The sequence below is a fragment of the Pipra filicauda genome, unplaced genomic scaffold, assembly GCF_003945595.2.
Source record: "Pipra filicauda isolate LSUMZ 115617 unplaced genomic scaffold, ASM394559v2 scaffold11_size5308982_pilon, whole genome shotgun sequence".
Lineage (NCBI taxonomy): Eukaryota > Metazoa > Chordata > Aves > Passeriformes > Pipridae > Pipra > Pipra filicauda.
In genome coordinates, this window is record NW_024103652.1 from 2,159,451 (window position 1) to 2,179,427 (window position 19,977).

General features: G+C 36.8%; 1 protein-coding gene across 5 annotated transcripts in view; it reads left to right on the forward strand.

The window, feature by feature from the left end:
• The window catches only part of NUBPL (nucleotide binding protein like), a 93,658-nt gene that overhangs the window by 42,956 nt on the left and 30,725 nt on the right, over positions 1-19,977 (forward strand). For all 5 annotated transcript variants that reach the window (XR_005565494.1, XM_039386471.1, XM_027720163.2 and 2 more), the window contains one exon: positions 9,278-9,371. Coding sequence is in view for 4 of the 5 variants with exons in the window: in XM_039386471.1 (XP_039242405.1) it covers positions 9,278-9,371 (94 nt within the window). In the remaining variant the exon portion in view is untranslated. The remainder of the gene's footprint in view (positions 1-9,277; positions 9,372-19,977) is intronic.

Genomic DNA, 19,977 nt, shown 5'->3' on the forward strand with positions numbered 1-19,977 from the left:
TGGAGGTAAATAAAAACCCTAGGAAGTGAATGAAAATATGAAGACTGTCCCTTGCTTGGTAGTAATCACTGTATGTCCCTGAAACTCATGGTATCAGCACATTTAGCAAATTATTTTAATGGGGTTTAGAATACAAGTAACACTTCATTGTTGCAGATTCGTAACTGATGACACTGGTGAATGCAAAAGCCTGATTCTGTAGGCACAGCCAGTGTTTTGGCAATCTATATGTGATGCTTTCACAGATTATCTGTTGTCTAATTTGTAGTAAGTGCTGTTAATACTCTAGGAATAAGACATTCAGTACATCTTTAAATTGTGGCTGTTATGTGTGTGTACAATTTTAAAATGTATTTATTTTCATTTTGACATCTTATCGGTGTCTTTAATGCACTTTGTGTTCCACTCTTTGTAAGGACAATGTATATGCAATTTTTCTTGCTCCTTTCTGACCTAAAGTCAATTTTTTTAAAAGATAACATATACCAACTTCACAATCAGAGTTCCATGGTCACGAGTCTGCTCTACTGGCTCTCACACATGCTCCTGTTTACATTCTTTTTTCACACTGTCATCCTCTCGAATCTTCCTGTGTAGTTAAAAGGTTCTATATTTTGTGCAGTATTATTGTTAGTTCTTGTTGAAATTATTGATTGTTGTGCTCTGTGATAATTCAAACATGCTCTCCAATGCTGGTTTCATTTTCAGGGGAGAGACTGTTTTGAATGCCATGACTGAGGAGGATATGCTTGTGCATTTAAGTACAGAAATTTTGGAGGATGAATCCTTATCCATATTTGTGAAAAACAAGTTATTTAAAAAAAAGGAAAACCAACATTTTATTATTGAAAATTAATGTTTCACTGTAAGGCTACTACTTATTTTGAGATCTGATAAGATCTTACCAGGCAGAAGACCAGTCTCCTATATATCAGTTCAGTTGTCTACATCTAATTGATTCTATTTCAGTTTTTCTTGCTCTATGTATGGTAATATTGGAGGGTTTTCTTCAGCAGCATTTTAAGTGACTTGAATAACATCTATGATGTTATTTTCTTGGGTAGTCCTTTTTCAGAAGACCTGCCTCTGTGGAAGTTCTGTTTTCTGTACAAAAAAGTGTTACACATTTTGTTTGAGAAACAGTTTTCTGAACTTTTTAATCTAGTGATTTTTAGTTTAAGCTCTAATGTAAAGTCAGTGTCTCAATGGTGGGCATGAAATGGTACCCATAACAGTCTGTTGGTACCCCAATAAGGAATTGATAATTTCTTTTAATTGTACCAGAATATGAACTAAAGCTTAAGGAAGTTAAATAACTTGTCAAGAAATTTAGGAACATTGCTTTCCATTGCATATCTTAAGCATTCAGTCTTAAATTATATATCAACTTTTGACATCATTATAGAAACATAGACTGAAATACATAGAGGGAGTGGACTTAATAAGCTTCTCCCTTTTGGTATTTGTTGCCAACACTTGTAATATTTCCTTCTGTTGTTGTTGTAGGGAAAATCTGAATCAGACAGCTTATATAAATTTTATAAGCTTAAATTGAGTCCTGATAATACTGCCTGAAAAATGTGTTGTTGGCTTGGGGTTTGATAGCTAAACAATGATTTTGCCTTTGGGTATTAGTAAGGAGAACTCAAAGAGAATTTGTAATTTAGTTGACGTGTAACATCGCTGTATCTACCTGGTGATTGGTTTAATTAGATGATGGGATGCTAGCCCACTTCTGATTTGGTTACTATTATATTACTTTTGTGCTTAATTTTATTGCAAGAAGATGTAGGAATAGACACTTGCCTCATTCCATATTTATTTTCCCAATGTCATATGAGAGTAGCTGAACTACAGACAGTTCTGTGTTGTAGAACCTGAAAAAAAAGAGAAAGGTGTATTTCTGAAGAAAAGTTTCTGCAAATTACGTAGTGCAAACTGTGGGTCAAGGGTAGAGAGAGCAGCGGACCAATGATCAGTCTCAAGACTGAATGCATAATAGAAGTTTGTCTCTCAAACTGTCATCTTTTAGAGAATAAACCCTGGGAAATGAGTCACATCTCATGAAAACTCTTTGTAGTTACGGCTTGAGCCTTTTATACCTGGTAGAGCTGATACAGTTTCTATCAGAACTATTCCTTTTCAGTCATCCCCAATTCCCCAGACTCTTGTGGACATACCAGGCTGCCCCACAGCTGTGTTCATCTTCCCTTCAAGCTGACACGATGTTGACTGGGCTTTCTGAAGAAGCTTGGTGTTGAGTGCCTTCTCTCCATCTCCTGGAACACCCTGCAGAGAATAACCTCTTATTGTGGTCATCTTTGTTGTGGCCTTCTTGCAGTTTTTTAGTTTCGTAGGTTTTACAAATGGAGGTGACAGAAACTTCAGGTTACTGCATTTTCCTTCAGTTCTTAACATTATTAAAAACCATCAGGGAGGAAGAGGAGAAGGCCAGTTTCTGTTTTAGTTGTTGAATTGAACAGAACCTTGGTGTTCTTCCGAGGCACTTATTTCTAAAAGTTACTCTTAGTCTATATTGAGAATGAATAGGAGAATTTCCTTCTCATTATGGAGATCTCTGTAGCAAACTGTTCTTATGCTTCACCTCAATTTCTCTCTGAACTTGGCAGAACAGACTGCTCAGAAATACCTTAGAGGGAATTTGAACTGTTGCAGTGCATCTGTTTTTCATGGTGTTAGATTGCAAGGCTTTGAGATCAGTTAAGCACCAGAGGACAAGTCAAAGGGGCAGTTGTCTTTGTTCAGAAAGTGTCGAGTTGTGTTAAGCACTGTAGCATATCTTGTTATGATACTGCCAGAGAGAAAGTTTCCACAGGGGCTAAAAATCTTCTGGTTTGTGTCTGGGGAATGTCTTCTTTCTTTGTCAAATACTTGTGAAAATAAATAAAAAAAGTGTGATTAAAATGCCATGTGTCATTATACTATTCCTAAATTATCTATTTTCTTACCTTGTGAAGCTAGTTAATTGTTCCCAATGTCCATGTATGTTTAAGCAGAATCTTTTAGTAATTTTTCAAGGAAATATTTTCAAATACATGTTTTGGGTTTTTTTTTTTAAATATGTGCTTTTTATTTTAAAGAAATGCTTTGTCTTAACACAGAAATACATGTGAACAGTTATATAAATCTTCATTTAAGAATGTAATTTCTTTAATTCGTTCAGCTGTTTGGCACTATTAAATCATTTATATGCACATGAGCAGTTAGGAGGACAGATCTGGCAGGAATAGACCTTAAGCTGCCTGCAGTGTAGCTTTTGATGCTTTTCTGATACCCATGTTCAGAGTTTGGCTGGCTGCTGCCAAGTTTGCCACCTGCATAATGCTTAATTGAAACTCTGCGTGTATTCCTCTTAATAAGAACAAGTAAATAATGTTTTCTGTTATTTACCAAACAACGAAACAACAGTATTATTTCAAAGTCACAAGTAGCAATTCATCTTCTGTGCTAGTATTCTATCATTTCTGCCTCATGCACAGAGGATACTCAGGCTTCATTTCTCAGTAGAAATGTCATCTATATCTCTATGCTTTACCTTGGGTTTAACTTGCTATTTGGGACCCTTACTCAAAATGCATATCTGGTGTTTTGATTATGGATTGTCACATAAACAGAATGATTGATTAAAGTAATTTACATAGAAGAATTCGTGGTGTTTCTGAGCAAGGGAAAATACACAGAAACACATGGCACTTAATTACATTGCTTAACAATAAATGTCAAGTTAAACCTTTTTTAAAAAAGATGAATGCTATACTTAAGGAAAATGCAATTACATTTCTATGGTTTGAAATGTTTTACATACTGTATACATTAGAGGGACAACGATATTAACAGTTCGGTACATACAAAGGTGCTGACAGATTTCAGATGCTACAAGGCAGGGTTCTGTAGCTGCTGTCCACCTATTGCTTGCAAAGGGAACTCGTTTACTGTAATATGCTGTTAGTCTGAGCTCATTTACCACATTTGCATACAGACACACTTCTTGGAACTGATTGAGAACATGAGGACTAGTGGTTCTGATTTGGTAAATTTGTTGTATATAAACAGGATTTGCATTCAAATTAATGTTTTATATCACAGCCTGATTATAGTTTCCATTTTAATGATGTTGAATAAATGGCTATAGTAGATTTCAAAAAAGCCACTCCTCTGGTTTTATGTTCCAATTGTAAATTTAATTAAAAATGTCTTTCCCCTGTTTTTTTCTCCTATGCTGAAATTCAGTAACAGACCTGGAATTTCTTCTCCTATTAAATGAAATACTTTGCTGAGGCTGCTGAGCTTTTTGGGCTGGAAGTCATCTTAAAGAAGACAGAAGTTCTCTATCAACCTGCACCTCAGGAAGTCTTCCATCATCCCCATATCACCATTGGCCAATCAGAGCTCAAATCAGTCCAGCAGTTTAATTACCTAGGTAGCCTCATCTCCTTGGACAGTAAGATTGACGGAGAGATAGACAACAGGTTAGTAAAGGCATATAGTGCCTTCGGAAAACTCCATAAAAGAGTTTGGCGTAATAAACACCTGAAGAAAAGTACCAAGATCAGTGTTTACAAAACCATAGTGCTGTCTACTCTTTTATATGGATCCAAATCATGGGTTATCTACCGCCACCACCTGCACCTCTCAGAATGCTTCCATCAGCACTGTCTCTGTACAATCCTAAACATCCACTGGTCAGATTATGTGACCAATACATCTGTTCTAGAGCAAGCAGCAGTCACAAACATTGAGGCCATGTTGCTGAGAACACAGCTGCGTTGGGCAGGGCACATCTCAAGGATGAAGGACCACCGCCTCCCTAAGATCCTGCTCTATGGTGAACTTGCCACTGGCTGCCGCATGAGAGGAACCCCGAAGAGGAGATACAAGGACTCCCTAAAACAAGATCTCAGCCTTGGCCATATTGATCACCAGAACTGGTCTACTCTGGCCTCCAATCGGGAGGTCTGGAGACACACCATCTATAACGCTGCTGCTTCCTTTGAGAAAGCATGCAGGATCACCCTTGAGAAGAAAAGACAAAGCAGAAAGAATCGTGCCTTGCAGAATATACCTCCTAAGGAGTCCTCCTGCTGCGCCTTCTGCAACCGGACATACCTGTCTCGTATTGGCCTTTTCAGCCACCAACACGCTTGCAACAAGCGTGGGTAGAACCTTTCCCAAATCTTTGTTCGTGAAGCCCAACCATGAAATGAAATGTACACTTCTATAACAAATTATCCAAATCACGTTAATAATTTGTTTAATAGAAGATTTTCATACTGCTGTACTTCTATGGGAGGGTAACGGAGAAGCAACTGAACTCCACAGTGTTCATCATCTACTCCTTGCAGAATAGAACCAAATGAAGAGAAAATCCACTGAGAGAAATGGGGTGATGTGCAGAGTTCCCAACCTAAGTCTGAGCAAATCCATATGTCCAGAGGATACCACTCAGTAGTGGGCAAAAACACTAGCTCAGTTTTTTCCAGAAATTATGGCTATATTGTTGTGGTGCAGCTCTCCCTTCTTGCCCTGAATTACAAACGAAAAAGAAGAAAATTAAATTGCGAATTAACTACATCCAAAATAAAAAGCAACATTAGTTTTAATGAGGAGTGGTTTTCCAATCTAGTGTGCTATCTGACCTTCACCAGTTCAGCTCCACAGCAGTGGCATGACTCAGAGAGGTTTGTAGAGGGTAGTTCTCTCATGTACTCAATATTTGCGCACCTTGTCTTTACTGGGGCCTTTTCTGAACTTGTATGATGAAAACCTGTCGTCTTCTTACTCTGCACAGTGGCAAGACATCCTTTCCACTGCTGCTGGGATGGTGGTGTAGCTTCTCCATTTTTCTGTGCTCAAATTTATAAGTATTACAGTGTCTGTCATTTGATAGACAGCTCATTTCTTTTTTTTCAATCCATGAATTTAAAGAAAATATGTGAATTAAGATGTTTTCAGTGCCATAAATTAAATAAAGCATTATAATTTAGTTGCACTATGTGTTAACAGAGTATTTTTCCTGTTGCCTAGCAATGAGATTTGCCATGAGATTCACCATGCGCTTAAGATTCCGTTACTAACATCTGTTTCCAGAGGTTGTAACTTTATTAAAAATCATTACTCATAGGACAATCCAGAAAGTGCATGTTGGATGTTATGGGGTCACTTATTAAGGAAGCTTGAGGCAGGAAGCTCTGGGGCCCTCTTATTTCTTTACCCTTTCTCCCATTTTACTGTATGTGGTAAACTCTGGAAGTCACTTTTTGAGCAGCAATTTGTGTTTCCCCACGAAACAGGCGGCCTAGGAAAGGCTTTGAGGGCTGGTGTTTGAGGTCATCTGCATTAGCGTTGCACAAAGTAATGGAGTAGGTCTAGATATTTTCTTTGGGGAACTGTAGTGCTTGGTATGTTGGAGGATCACACGGAACCTGATGAGAAGACTAATGCTTGAAGAGATTGGAGGAGCAAAACCTCTGGTAAGAGTGAAAAGAAAAGCTACAGGCCAAGCCCAGAAAGTCACTTTGTTTACAAGAGGAGCTAGCTTAAAGTTAGGGCCAGCAAGTGTATGCAAAACCAGACAGCTTTTAGCTTGGGGGAAAAACCCAGTGTATTTATTTTTTGTTCCAGTTACCTTTGATAAAGGATGGGGTTTGGATTGTCTTTACTACTCCATGAGGCAGTGCTGTACTTAAAAGGACTTGAATTTGAGCTCATGGAGAAAAGGGCTTAAAAATACTCAACATCCAGGGTTTTTTTCTGAGAATATATCTGAGAAGCAAGTGTTTTTGGCGTACAAAGTTACTAGAAACTGTGTCAGAATAATAGCAGTGCTCTGCCACTCGTAGTTGTGTTTCCAGACTGCATCTTGCTGCAAGGCAGAAAGCAAAAATCCAGTTTGTTCACTGTATTCTATAGAAGCATTTAAGGAAGGAGTATATGATGATTACTGGACTTGTAAATTTGGACTTAACAAAAGATGCCAGGACCAGCCTTCATGAGGACATGGGGGAGGAAGGTATTCTGAATTAATGCTTTTTAAAAGCTAAAAATGTCTGTAACTACCTAGTGTTTCAAAATGGTTGTGATTATTACAAAAGATCTGGATTTGCATATTGAGATTTATGAAGTTTACTTACAGAAGATAAGTATAAAAGAAGATAAAAAGATTCACATGTTTTTAGTTGTGAATCTTCAGGGAACGTGGATTTACTCATGTTGTAAATACTACTTTTTAACATCTATATAATTTCAATTTGTCACCTTTATAATGGTTTATCTTTAATTAAGAAACATAGAAATTTGAAGTTCATGCCTTCAGGTGAGCAAAGTAATTTTTACTGGAAAAGGAGGCATTCATAAATACTGGCATTTATCTGGCATTATAAGCATGCAAGATTAGTTAAGAAAACCAAAGTAAAAGACAGACTTTTATTTAGATGAACTGGCTTCTCTACCCCATGATTGTTTCAGTATGTATATTTTTGCACATATGTGTAATCTTTCTTTAGGGTTATGTAGTCTCAAAATAATTATTAATATATAATTATGAATGCTAATTGCTTTTAGAAATCTGTTAGGCATATGTCATTTTTGTTGACAAAATATCATATAGATGATCTAGATCAATATTAAATGTGAAAAAGTAAAGTGCAGTATTTGCCATGCTTGACATAAATGGCATTTCCTGTTTAGCGTGACTGTCTTAGGCACCATTTAGTATTCCCTGAAGCCTTTGTATAGAAAATGAGGAAAGGGAGGTGTGCCTGAGAGTCCCTAATTTAGACATTTAAAGTTCGAATTTGCAACTAATCTTCCTCATCCCTCTTTTCTTATAAGTGCTCTGAAATCTTCCATCTTCATCAGTCTGCCTTGAAAAATTTCATTTCTCACTGGAGTGCACATTGCGTTAGTGATCTGGATTTCACATCGCATGTGCTTCCCTAGAAGATCATCAACCATACAAGAACTGAATGAAAATGAATGTGTTGCCCTGACAGGGTCTAGTACTACTACCATGATAATAACTAGGGCACTGGCAAAATGTTGATTGTTTTTTTGCTGTTAAAATGACGCTCGAGGGAACGTGTAAAATACAGTGCTCTAGTTTGGCGTATTCCTGTATTAAAGCAGCTCGTACGGTTGTATCTTATATGTGTTGTATGAGTCAGAAACATACCATATAATTGTGTTATATCTGTGTAGAGGGGAAAATGAGGGGGAGATGTTTGTGGGTCTTTATTTTTAATCTGGTTTTGATTTCTAAAGCTTCTGTAGTGCAGAGATGAAACACCTTATACACATTACTGCTGGCTAGTAAGATAGTACTGGTATTAACCTGCACCATGTCAGAATTGATTTGAGGATCTCCCAAAGCTTAGTTAGACTGTTGGGAAATGTTTAGGCAAAGTATAGCTAGACTTTACATTATATAGAGTAGGCCTAGGACTGTTTCTATTCTTATGAAAGAACATTTATCACAGTGCACCATGCTCTAGAAAGAGTTATTTAGCTCTCCGGGAAACCTGTCCTAGTAAAGAACATAAGTAATCACAGCATTCTCATATTGGAGTCTGATATCTTTAATGGTTGCTCTCATTTGATGTCTGGCAAACTTTTTTTTTATTTTGTGATGTCTTATGTGTGTTGTAAGTTTGTATCATTATACCTGATGATTTTAATTTAACAAATCTGGGGTGTTTTGTTTCTTTGTTTTTTCTCCCAACACCTCTTTTTCCCTAGGAAAAAAATGGGTAGTGATGGCTCTAAGTTTCTAACAACAAAATGGAAAAAATTTGAAAAATATTTATATGTAATTTCAACAAGTAACAAGAAGGAAGCAAAAGTAGTTTTAAATTAATGGAAACAATTCCTAAACCATATTTGTTGCACAAACCCCTGATTTTTAGCCTGAATTTTACCTAACATTTGCTTCTAACCTGTGATACTGCAGCTGCAAAGTAAAGAGTCTTAAGTTATTTCTACTTTTTTGCAGGGAAATAATTCAAAAAGAATTATGCCAATGAAGTTTATAGTAAAATTGAACTCATAGTTTTAAGTGATCAGCAAAGATTATGTCTCTTAGAAAAATAATGTTTGATCCTGTGCTGAAAGAGTGACTAAGAGGGCATTGGAGTATTAGTCTTTTGAGGTGTCCTGGGTTCACTTTTTGTGCGTCAGAGGAAACAAGGACTGCGCTAAAACACAAAGTACCTTAAATAAAAACACTTAAATCTTCACATACGTTTTTATTGTTGTCTTCTAGGTTGACTGGGGTCAACTGGACTATTTAGTAATTGACATGCCGCCTGGGACTGGAGATGTACAGCTCTCAGTGTCACAGAATATTCCAATTGCAGGTATGTGTTTTGCTTGACTGTTTCAGGGATTTGAAGTTAGTTAAGTTTGGTAGTGTAACCTAAAGAGACCACAGAGAAAAAAACTCAGGGCCAATTTAGTGTATAAGATAAGATAAAAAGAGCAGATCGTTTAATCAGGCCCTCAGGCCCAGGGAATACACATGACACACACACCCAGGCAGTGGTTCTATGGCTTTATAATAAGGTCCATCCAATCCCAGATTTATCTACCTCCTGGGTCTGCCCAGTTCTGCCCCCAACATTCCCCTTTGGGAATTGGGTCTGGGGTCTTGGGGATCCCTTCTTCCTCATCTTCATCTTCTTCACAGCATGTATAGTCCTTGGAGCTCCTCCAAAGTTCTGGACTTGAAGGTTGCTTTTGTCTTTTCTGGTATCTTGTTGTTCAGGCCTAGGGTGTGATGTTCTTGAACAGAGGTGTTTTTCTACAATTCTACCTTGAAAGGAAGACTAAACACGCTAAAGGAACTTAGAGGGGTTTGATATGAAATGGGGTAGTAGGGTTGAGTATGTGTAACCTAAGGGTGGCATATTATACAAATACATGAAAATCTACATTTACTACTGAACTACTTCTAAAATCTACAAAAAGCTAAAAAAAATCCAAAAAACTCTGAAAAATCTTATTTTAAAATGCCAGTCAAAAATTCTTTTAATTTTCTTTCTAACATGCTAAGAAATTGTTTTGTCAGTTGTGTGATGATGAAAACGTTATCAGTGATTCTTAACATGTTAGCATTATGGTTGCGTTACTTTCTTTTAAGCTGAGTTTTGAAAAGATTGAGAAGTTGAGTATAGTTCTTGAAGGAAAAACAGTCATGCCAAAAACTGGTAAGTTTTGTAGTAAAAAATTTTCTTTGTCTGTACCTACTACATAGTAAAGCTAATACAATAAAATAGTTTATGATTGCTTTTTAGTTAGAAGGTGTAAATTGTGTTAATTCACAACATTTATTCAGATAAACTGTTCGGCACTGTAATACACTAATGCATTCTTTTTCCTCTTGTGTTATGAATTTGACTTTTTGGAGGGGGTTTAAACTTCAACAAATCAATCTTGCCATATGTAGGCTGCCCTCTAATCTCATTGGTTTCAGCAGGATTTAGAAATACTGCTTCTGAAAGAATGCTTGAGCATCTCACGAGGTCTGATAGACTGTAATGGTTTATTACCTGTCTGACATACTTCAACAGAAGCATTTGTCAATAGCAAAAAAAAAATGTTAGGAACTCAGTGGTAAAAAAGAAAAAGCAATCCTTAACAGTCTCAGGAAAAATTTAAGTTGCTGTGGCTCTTCACCAGGAAGGGAGTCCATGGGATCTCCTTTCTGACCAGTTGTCCAGATCATACTAGACAAATCCCTAACTGACCCTATCTAGTGTTGCCAGTACAAGAACTCCAGAGACCTTTTCCAACTAAAAATTCTGTGAATCTCAGTTAAAAAGGCATCAGTAGGACCACTTGCTCCGGTTTTAGTGGTATCAGACAAGTATGTCAATACAAACCTAAAACGTAAGCATCTTTTGCTGCTCTCATTCTTTTCTGAGTGCAGACTGGCTTGTGCACAGACCCTGTTTCCCTCCAACACTCCTTTATCTCTGCACTGTGGTGTCAGTAACACACTGAAGTGAAACCACTAAACATTAAATTGGTAGAAATGTTTCACTTGCATGTAGAACTCTTACCAGAATGTCTATAAGTTTAATTAATAAAGAATTGCATATCTCTAAAGCTTCATAGGATAGAATTAAAGAGTTAGCTAGAGCTATAGGTAAAAGACAGGACCATCTGTAAGGGGACTAGAGCTAATGGGTTTTGGGACACACATCCAGCTTTCACAGCAAAACCATTAACAGGACATTGACGTCTGCAGAATTGAAAGGAATCTTTTATCAGTCAGGCAGTACCTTGTAGCTTTTTCCTTAACGCAGGCATGTCTCAGCTTCAGTCAGTCGAACATGATAACCACAGTTACTCATATATCTAGAAGACAGATTTTTTGACAAATAGTTAAATTTAGCATCAAGGCTTTGTGGGTATCTCATGATCTTCCATGATGTCAAGTTCAGGAAAATATAAATCTTTTGACATATAAAACTCAAATGTTCAGACAAATGGTAACTCAGCCATAACATAATTGCCCTAAAATGGTTAATAATCACGGGAGGTTCTCTCTGCTGCTTGTGATTGTGTTGAGTGGTGGAAGGGAGCATATCAACAGAGTTGTGATGAAGAATGTAACTAATTTTTCCCAGAAGAAGTAGAAGAGGAGGCTTCTAGTGCCTCAGCTTATCTGTGACCTGGAGCGTATGATAAAAAGCAAGCTGATTCATACCCATTTTCTTAAATACAGTGCTTAGTAGGTTGCATGTGTGAGTAGAAAGCAGGAGGGCCTTTTACTCCTGGTATTTTAAGCAATGAGATGAAACATGACAGTGGTACAGAAGTTTTTGGTGAAGTAGAATTTCATCAAATCATGTAAAATTATGAAATTGAAGAGTTGTGTATTTATCTTTGGGAATTATGTTGTTTGTTTTTTTTAAAGTACAGTAGATACTGATAATTTCTGTTTACTACAGTGCACTTAAATGTCCTGATTTAACATAGAAAAGGTCATTAGACTATGGATCTTCAAGGGATTGTTGTGCCCTTTCCGCACAGGAACTCTACAGTGCCTTCAGGAGTGTAAGTGGTTGTGGTGGTACACTGGCTCCTCTGGGACAAAGAGGTGATGGAAATTACTTTAATCATGTATTTCTTCTGAATTTTGCTGATGTCTGCTTTTGGAAGGTCATAAAATCTTTCTGACTGATACACTATATCAGTAAATGGAAACTTCAGGTTTTTTTCTCATAATACTTACATCTTCAAGCAAAACAATTTTTAAAAAGTTGAATTTTCTTGCTAAGTGTAGTCCACATTCTTGTGTAGATGTAACAAAGTGAAGAATTAAGAGTAAATAATTTTTATGCTGTATTTTCATTAGTTGTCCATGTGATTTCAGAAACCTGTGGTATTCATACCTGTTAAATCAGGTTTTGAGGCAAGTCAAAGTAGACAAGATGTTGATTTTAAAAAGGGAAAACAGGTTTAAAGCAACAATAAGCAGTGCAGATTTTCTTGATATGCCATAAAAGGGGATATATTCTTGCCCATGTCTCTCTTTAAACTCTTCACTATAGCTTCCTGGCGTAGTTTTTAGCTTTTTTTTAAATTTATTTGGACAAGTATGGGCTTTTAAAACTTCCTAACTGAAGACAGCATTTTGATTTGAATTCTGAAATGTCTTCACATTGTTCTTGAAGTTGTTCAGTTCAGCTTATTACTTTGTCAATCCTAACTTCATAAAATTAGGAGTGATAGTATCACTTTACGTTTGTCTTTCCCATTAGTTTGTTTTGTTGAGCCTGCTGAAGTCTTCTGCAGTTTAAAAAAAATAAATGTATTCTGCTTTTGATGAAGACAAATACAGCAGACAAGGAGTGATAGGATTTTTAATTCCCTGTGTTCTTACTGGTTCAGTGAATTTGTGATTTATGAAGAATTTTCTCTGTTGTTTATTATGGCTATTTTTCACCCTCATTGCAAGGGCTTCTTTTTGTACAGCTTGAACTGTGCTTTCTTCTTTTGCTCTTGTTACTTGGTTTCTGTCTCTTTGACAGTCCCTAGCATTGTTTAACATGCTTTTATTTTCTTCAACTTTGTTCCTTTCAAAGATGTTGAAGATAGTGTTACACATCTTGATGATCATATCTTTGGAGCAGTCCACAGAATTCGTCTGGCTTGAGGACACCATTTGCAATTCATATTTTCTAAGCCCTATGTTGTCTTTTACTTTGTTGTGGAAAATATTTGGTGATGTGCCATTCTGTTCCCTCTCCAGTTTTCTTGTTCTTTTTTTCTTTATCCTTTGAAGATGCCTTGGACAGTCATGATATTAGTGGAATAATTTCTCTGTTTTTCCTCAGAGGCAACATATATATCTTAGTTAAGTAAATTTAGAAGGGCATTATCTAATTTGCATGAAAGTTGTTCTTTGATTTGCATGCATGCATATGTGAGATACAGTTATTTGCATTATGGTTTCTTCATTATTAATCTGTGCTTCCTAGGGATAGGCAGTGTAGAATATTTTTATTTTGCCTCTAAATAAATTTACAAAACCTGCACACATATTTTTGCTAGCCACTTAGAGATTTTTCTGTGCATAATGAGTATGAATATGAGAAAGAGTACTGGTAAAGATGTTTTGTTTGGGGTGGGTTTGCCCAGTTGGGACATGAAGAACTGTAGCATCGCAACACCTGACAATAAGAGAGACTCAAAAAGGGACTAGAGCAATACCTAATTGGTAAAAGCAACACAACAAGATATGCCTTATAATTCCAGTTGTCATTAAAGAGAATATCAGCTGCACACAACTTTGGCTGGAGTGACAGTTTTGTGTGGGTACTTTTCCTTCTTTAAAAGAAGATAGAAAAGAAAACTGCTGTGAGTTTTGCTTTTGATTTTATTTGTCTTAGTCACCTTACAAGGAGATGCATCTTACTTAGCATATTATTCTTTAATTGTCTGTAACTTTGCTCATGTTGCACTTGTTCTTCAACAAACTAGTAGATACAAAATGATACGATAACTTGAAAATGTGATACATACTTCTGCGCAACCACCACTGCTTTCCTCAGGTGCAAGTTTACTTTCCAAATAGAAATCTAGGGTCATTATGGAGAAAAAGGCTTTGTTTATGTCCATTGTTACTTAATTTGCATTTAGTATTACTTTCTTATTCTGTTTCATTGTTTGCATGAACAAAACTCCCAGAAACGGCTTCTTTATCATGTATGGAACACGCATGCCTGAAAAAGTTAGAAACATCCTTACACGTTTTCCAGCTTTTAAAACATTTTACAAACAGAGGGTTTCAGATGACATTATGATGTTTGATATCAAGATACAGTGTGAACTAATTATGAAGAATAAGGCTTGTTAAATTGAGACACCTAAGTGTGTGTATTTGTTTGGTTATTTAGATAAAGGAGCCACAAATAAAATTAATAAATATTACTGAAAATGGAGGATTAGCCTCCCTAAAGACTGGAGAGAAGTTTATCATTCTCTCCCTTCAGAGTACAAGGGCTGTGTGAGGAGCAGCAAGGGTGTCTCTGTTCAGGAGGCAGTCTCAGCCCTTCACAAGTGTTTCCGCAGGAGAAGCTGCATTGTGGGGGCTGACTGTTAAATCAGTTAGGGTGTCTACTGCCCTTTCATTATAAACGTTAAAATGAGGTCTGTGTTGGTGAAGTGTGACAGCTCTAGAGGCTTTGTTGCAACTGACAGAATCAATTCCAGGTTAATACTGGAATTCTTTCATTTGCTAAAGTTTGTCATATCACTCTTTTCTTTGGATATTGAGATGCCATGGCATTGAAAACCATTAGAAGTATACACCTCCCCACCTGTCCAGTGGAAGCTGACTGAGACAACCAAATAATTTCACAACTTACTGAGCAATCTTTTAATAATTACAGTACTGAGCGTTGAACTGAACTGTGTTTGTAGAGGAGACCTAAAGGTAAAAGGCTTCAGATTTTATTTCAATACTCTTAATTTTCCCACCCTTTGGAATTAACTTTTTATTTTCCATACAAAACATATATTATTATAATCTTACAATAATAAATTCTAAAAAGGTTGTTAATAAGAATAAAAAAGACAATTAGTCAAGATAAGCAAAATGAAAGCAAAGTGAATGCTGTTTGATGTTTCTATCAAGTTCCATAAAAGCAGAAGCATTGCCATTGCTAGTCATATAGGGGATTATTTTCGTCACCTTTCAGATTTTAAATCAACATTCAGAGTTCGTTATCCTGTAAATGGTGCAGTCTTTCTGAATGCCCTTTTCAGATAAGTCTGAAATATTTATTAAAGGAGTTTTTGTTACTTCAAATATGAATTTTCAAAGAATTGTAATTAATAGGATTTCTTTTGATGGCAGTGGTTTGATAGATAATTTTAAATAAAACCAAAAAGTATAATTTTTGTCTTTACTGATTAAACATTAGAAGTCTTATTTCTATTCAAGTATGTACATTGAACAGGAAAGAGCAGAGGGATGACACCAATTTGAAGACATTTGGCACTTTTAAATTCTTAATGTAATGTGCTACACCAAACTGGTGAACCAAACTATTTACACATATTTATGTCAGTGTCACACAGACCAGGGTGTAGCCTTTGCACAGCTATTTTATAGCAGTGTGTGTGCACTCAGGAGAACCAGATTCTTCCTCAACGTATAATAATGTACAAGAACAAGGAGTTCAGGTCATGATTAGATGGTTTCTTCAAAAATGAACATTAAAAACCGTAAAATGAGAATTTGAAATCAGCTTTAAAAAAAAAAAAATTGTTGATGTTTTCTTAAACTAAGTGTGATTTAGCATGAGAAAGAATTGTGATTTGAATAAAGGTGTCTTTTTAAATTACCTGAAATTGCAAGCTGAGTAGGTATGATGTTGTTCTCTTGTCTTTCCAAAGAGAAATGATCAAAAAAAGCCCAGTGCTGCAGTACAAGTTGTGTGTAGCATACAGTTTAAGATTAGAGGTCTATCAGTATTCTGTCATTGCTCTTTGTATAAATGTTTGTTTGCCCCTTGTGGCGTATCTCGTCCTTTGATGCAAACCACAGTGGCAGCGCATCTGATCTTCTTTCCTTTTAGTTTAACAGTAATATACAATGTTTTTCTCCATTTCTGAGCTTGCTTTCTTCTTCTGTAGTGAAGGTACATAATTAGTTTCTGCAGTAAATTTTTGAAGCTGTTTTATGGGAGCCATTTGGGTAATAGTAAATTTTACTTGATCTAATTTTGAATGGCAAATATTTTTAATACCAGATTTCGATGTAGATTTACTCTTTGTTTTGTTCTGTATTTTGATATTTTAAATAGCTGCAGGAAAGGAAAGGCGTGTAGGTTTAGGATACATTGAAAAGCAAAGAAAACCTTAGTCACACCGGTGGGGATTTAAAAACGATTCTTTATATTCATCCAAAAATAATTTGCATGCTGAAATAGTTTGCTTCTGTTGGCATAATAAATGTAGTTGACAAATGCAAATTGTCGTCAGGGGTATCTTAGCTTTGGACACTCTTGATACTTCATTATGAACTACCAGACTCAGTAGACTCCGTAAACTTAATTTAGAGACCAAAATGCAGGATAAGTTTACACATTAATACCTCATAGTCTTTCAGTATAAATTTAACTCCTGGCTCATAGAATTGATGTAACACACATTGCCTGCGGTAGATGAAAGGATAGTGTATTCAGTGCAAGTTCTTTAAATTTTATCATTCCTGAAAAATAGTTTCCAGATATTGAGGAAAAAAGCTGTGAAGTACAGCTTTCAGAACTGGGGCTCTCTGAGGTCTGGCAACAGTGGCTAAGTGTATGTTAAGTACTAGATTAGCTGCCATTGCCTCGTTTTTTAGACCAATCATTCTGAACAGAAAGAACGAATGAACCTAGTGTTCAGCTGACAATTCCTAAAGCTGAGAGAAATTTATATGAATAATGCTACTGTGTTCTCTCCTCTAGCTATTTCTTCTAAAAAAATAAATATTCAAATCTGCTCCTTACCATCCCCACCTCAAGGGGAAAAAGGTAAAGAACAGAATGGTTTGGGGAGCTGATTGAAGTAGTCTCACTATTGTCATTTTTCTGCAGTAGAATTACTCTTTTACAGAGTTCTCCTCTTTGGATTAGGACCTCTCATTTTTTAAAAAAATCATATTTGTCAGAGAGACTGTTTGGACTTTGCTCTTACCTAGTACAATCCTCATAATAATTTGGACATGATTGGTAGATGCCCTTGAAAGCAGGAGGTGGAAGGGAGTAGAGCAGAAAATGCTCATTCCGATGCCTAAGGAAAAGTGTAAAGTGGCAGTGTCTGTGAGGGAGTAGCTTTTTATTTTATGCCTGTACTTTGCAGATAGTGTTTGTTCACAGATGTTATTATAAATGTTTTCGGTGTTTTCACTTCTCTAAGTAAATATTTCATTGTAAATTGCATTAGTGTGACATATGTATTCAGTTTGCCATGACCAAAACAAAACATTTTAACACAGTGAAAGTTGTCTTTCCACATCTTTTTCCATGTGGTCTAGTGTGAAATGGGTGTTATAATACTTACCAGTCAGTTTAGATGAGGGCAGTTTAGCTTTAGGGTGACAGCTTTATCCAGCTTGTGATGTTCGTCTGCTCATTGGTTTCACTGACAGTTTGACTTAGCAGGAGGAAGAATCTTGCTCTAAGATTTTTGTTCTCTTTTCGTGGGCAAGTCAGTAGTAGTGTCCTTATGTATAATTACTTGCTAGTTCTTGGACAGGAGAGGATGTGTTGGAAACATACACTGTCTGAACAGGTGTTCAGTGACTCCTCCAAGAAGAAAGCAGTGAGTACGCTGGAGGTGTGACACAGCAAGCTGGAGGATCCAGCCCTTTGGACAGTTTTGAACTATATTATGAGTTTGAAGTGAGGACCCTGTAATGGAAAACCACACCAATGGTTCTTTTAAGTTGCTAGTTGTGATGAGATGTCACACACAAAAGCTAAAGGAACTTCTTTACAAGGTTTATCCAAGGAGATGAACAGTCTTCTAATGTTAGTTTATCTGTTATCATTATCTGTTATCATTATCTGTTATCATTATCTGTTATCATTATCTGTTATCATTTGTTCTTCCAAGACCTTTTTCTGCATCTTCAAGTGCAAAGTGTATCTGTATTTGCAGGCATGTTTTACCTATGAAGTAAAAAGAAATATGATAGAAGGTCAGAGGGACTCTGAAGAGATCCACCATAGAGAAGATTCAGGTTAACCAGGCTATTTATAACTGGAAAGTCTCACCTAGAAGTTTGAAATTAATGCATTGGAAAAGGTAGCAAAAGGTACAAAAAGCACATGAATGGTGCGTTCAGATCAGACCATCTACACCCGCATTGAGGCCTGCATGTGGTTTCTTGCCAAGAGCATTCAGTGCCTGTCAGTCAGCAGATCTCATTATTCTGTGTCTTTATCCTCCAGAATTCTGTGTGTCAGTCTTCCTGGTCACTTACACTTCCCAGCTTTTGAGGTGGCATTGTTTGCTAAGACGGTGACATAAGACGCAGTCTGATACTTGTGTGTGGAGGGATCCTTAGTCATCTGTTTGGATGAGAGGCACCTAGCCTGGTTCTGAAGTCTATCTGTGAAGACACTACAGGGAAGAAAGAATATATTATAGGGATCCTTTTCGTCCTAAGGTAGACCTTCTACATTGCTGTTTATCAGCTGGTTTTTAGACCTCCCTGTTTTTTGCTTGGGTACAAATTTACAATAGCTAGGGATTGGTGAGATTTCACTTTATGCTTTGTAATTCAGAGTATCTAATGCAAACTTCAATGGTGCATTGAATACAGGTGATATTTTCTATACACAGGAATTATAGGCTGTTTAAGTGCTTGTAATTTCCTGAACACCAGTCCACCCAAGGATGAGTACCAATGTGCTGTGCTGGCACACCTTTCTTTTTGTGAGGACTGAGGACCTGGGGTTGAAAAAGAAAGGGAAACATCAATGTTATTAAGGGTACTGTTAGTTCTGTCTCTATATGTCATGTGTCCTAAGGACAGTTAACATAGTTTTTGCTAATGCAATCTCACCTTGACTGCTGTGTCCAGTTCTAGACTTCTCAGTACAAAAGAGCCATGTAGCTCCTGGAGCTAGACTAGCAAAGGGCTATGAAGAAGATCAGGGTACTGGAGCATGTCACTTATGAGGAAACGTTTATGAGGGAGCTGGACCTGTTTAAACTGGAGAGGAGAAGACTAAGAGGGGAATCTTATCAATGTATATAGACAGCCGAAGTGAGGGTGTCAAGAGGGAGGAGCCAGACTCCTCTTGGTGGTGCTGAGCAATAGAAAGAGAGGTAATGGGCAGAAACTGATGTACAGAAAGTTCCACCTGAACATGAGGAGGAACTCCTTTACTGTGTGGTTGACTGAGCACTGGAACAGGCTGCCCAGAGAGGTTGTAGAGTCTCCCTTGCTGGAGATACTCAAAAGCTATCTGGACAGAATCCTTAGTAACATGCTCTAAGGGACTCTGCTTAAGCAGGGAGGTTGGACTAGATGACCTCCAGTGGTCCTTTCCAACCCTACCCATCCACAGCTTCTGTGTGATTCGGTGAACATGCATCAGCCTTTTGTCAACTGACATAGAGTGAAATTACAAAAATAAATGGAATGCTTGAATAAGTAGATGAGTCAGTTAAATATAAGTGTGCTCTACTTAGATGTCCTTACTATGCTCAAGGCTCAGAAATTATTCTTCTGCACACAACTGCAAACACAGAATTTTTTAGTATGTTTTAATGTACAATGTGATAGCATTATAGTTTCTGCAGTTTCTGTGTTCAATTTGTCAGCCTTAGTTTGTCTCATTCAGACAGAGACTTCTGTAAACGTTGCACGTACTGCTTTGAGACACTGTGTGCACAAATGCAGTCATATTTCATTCCCTTATTGATTAAAATAACTTTACTGTTTGATAG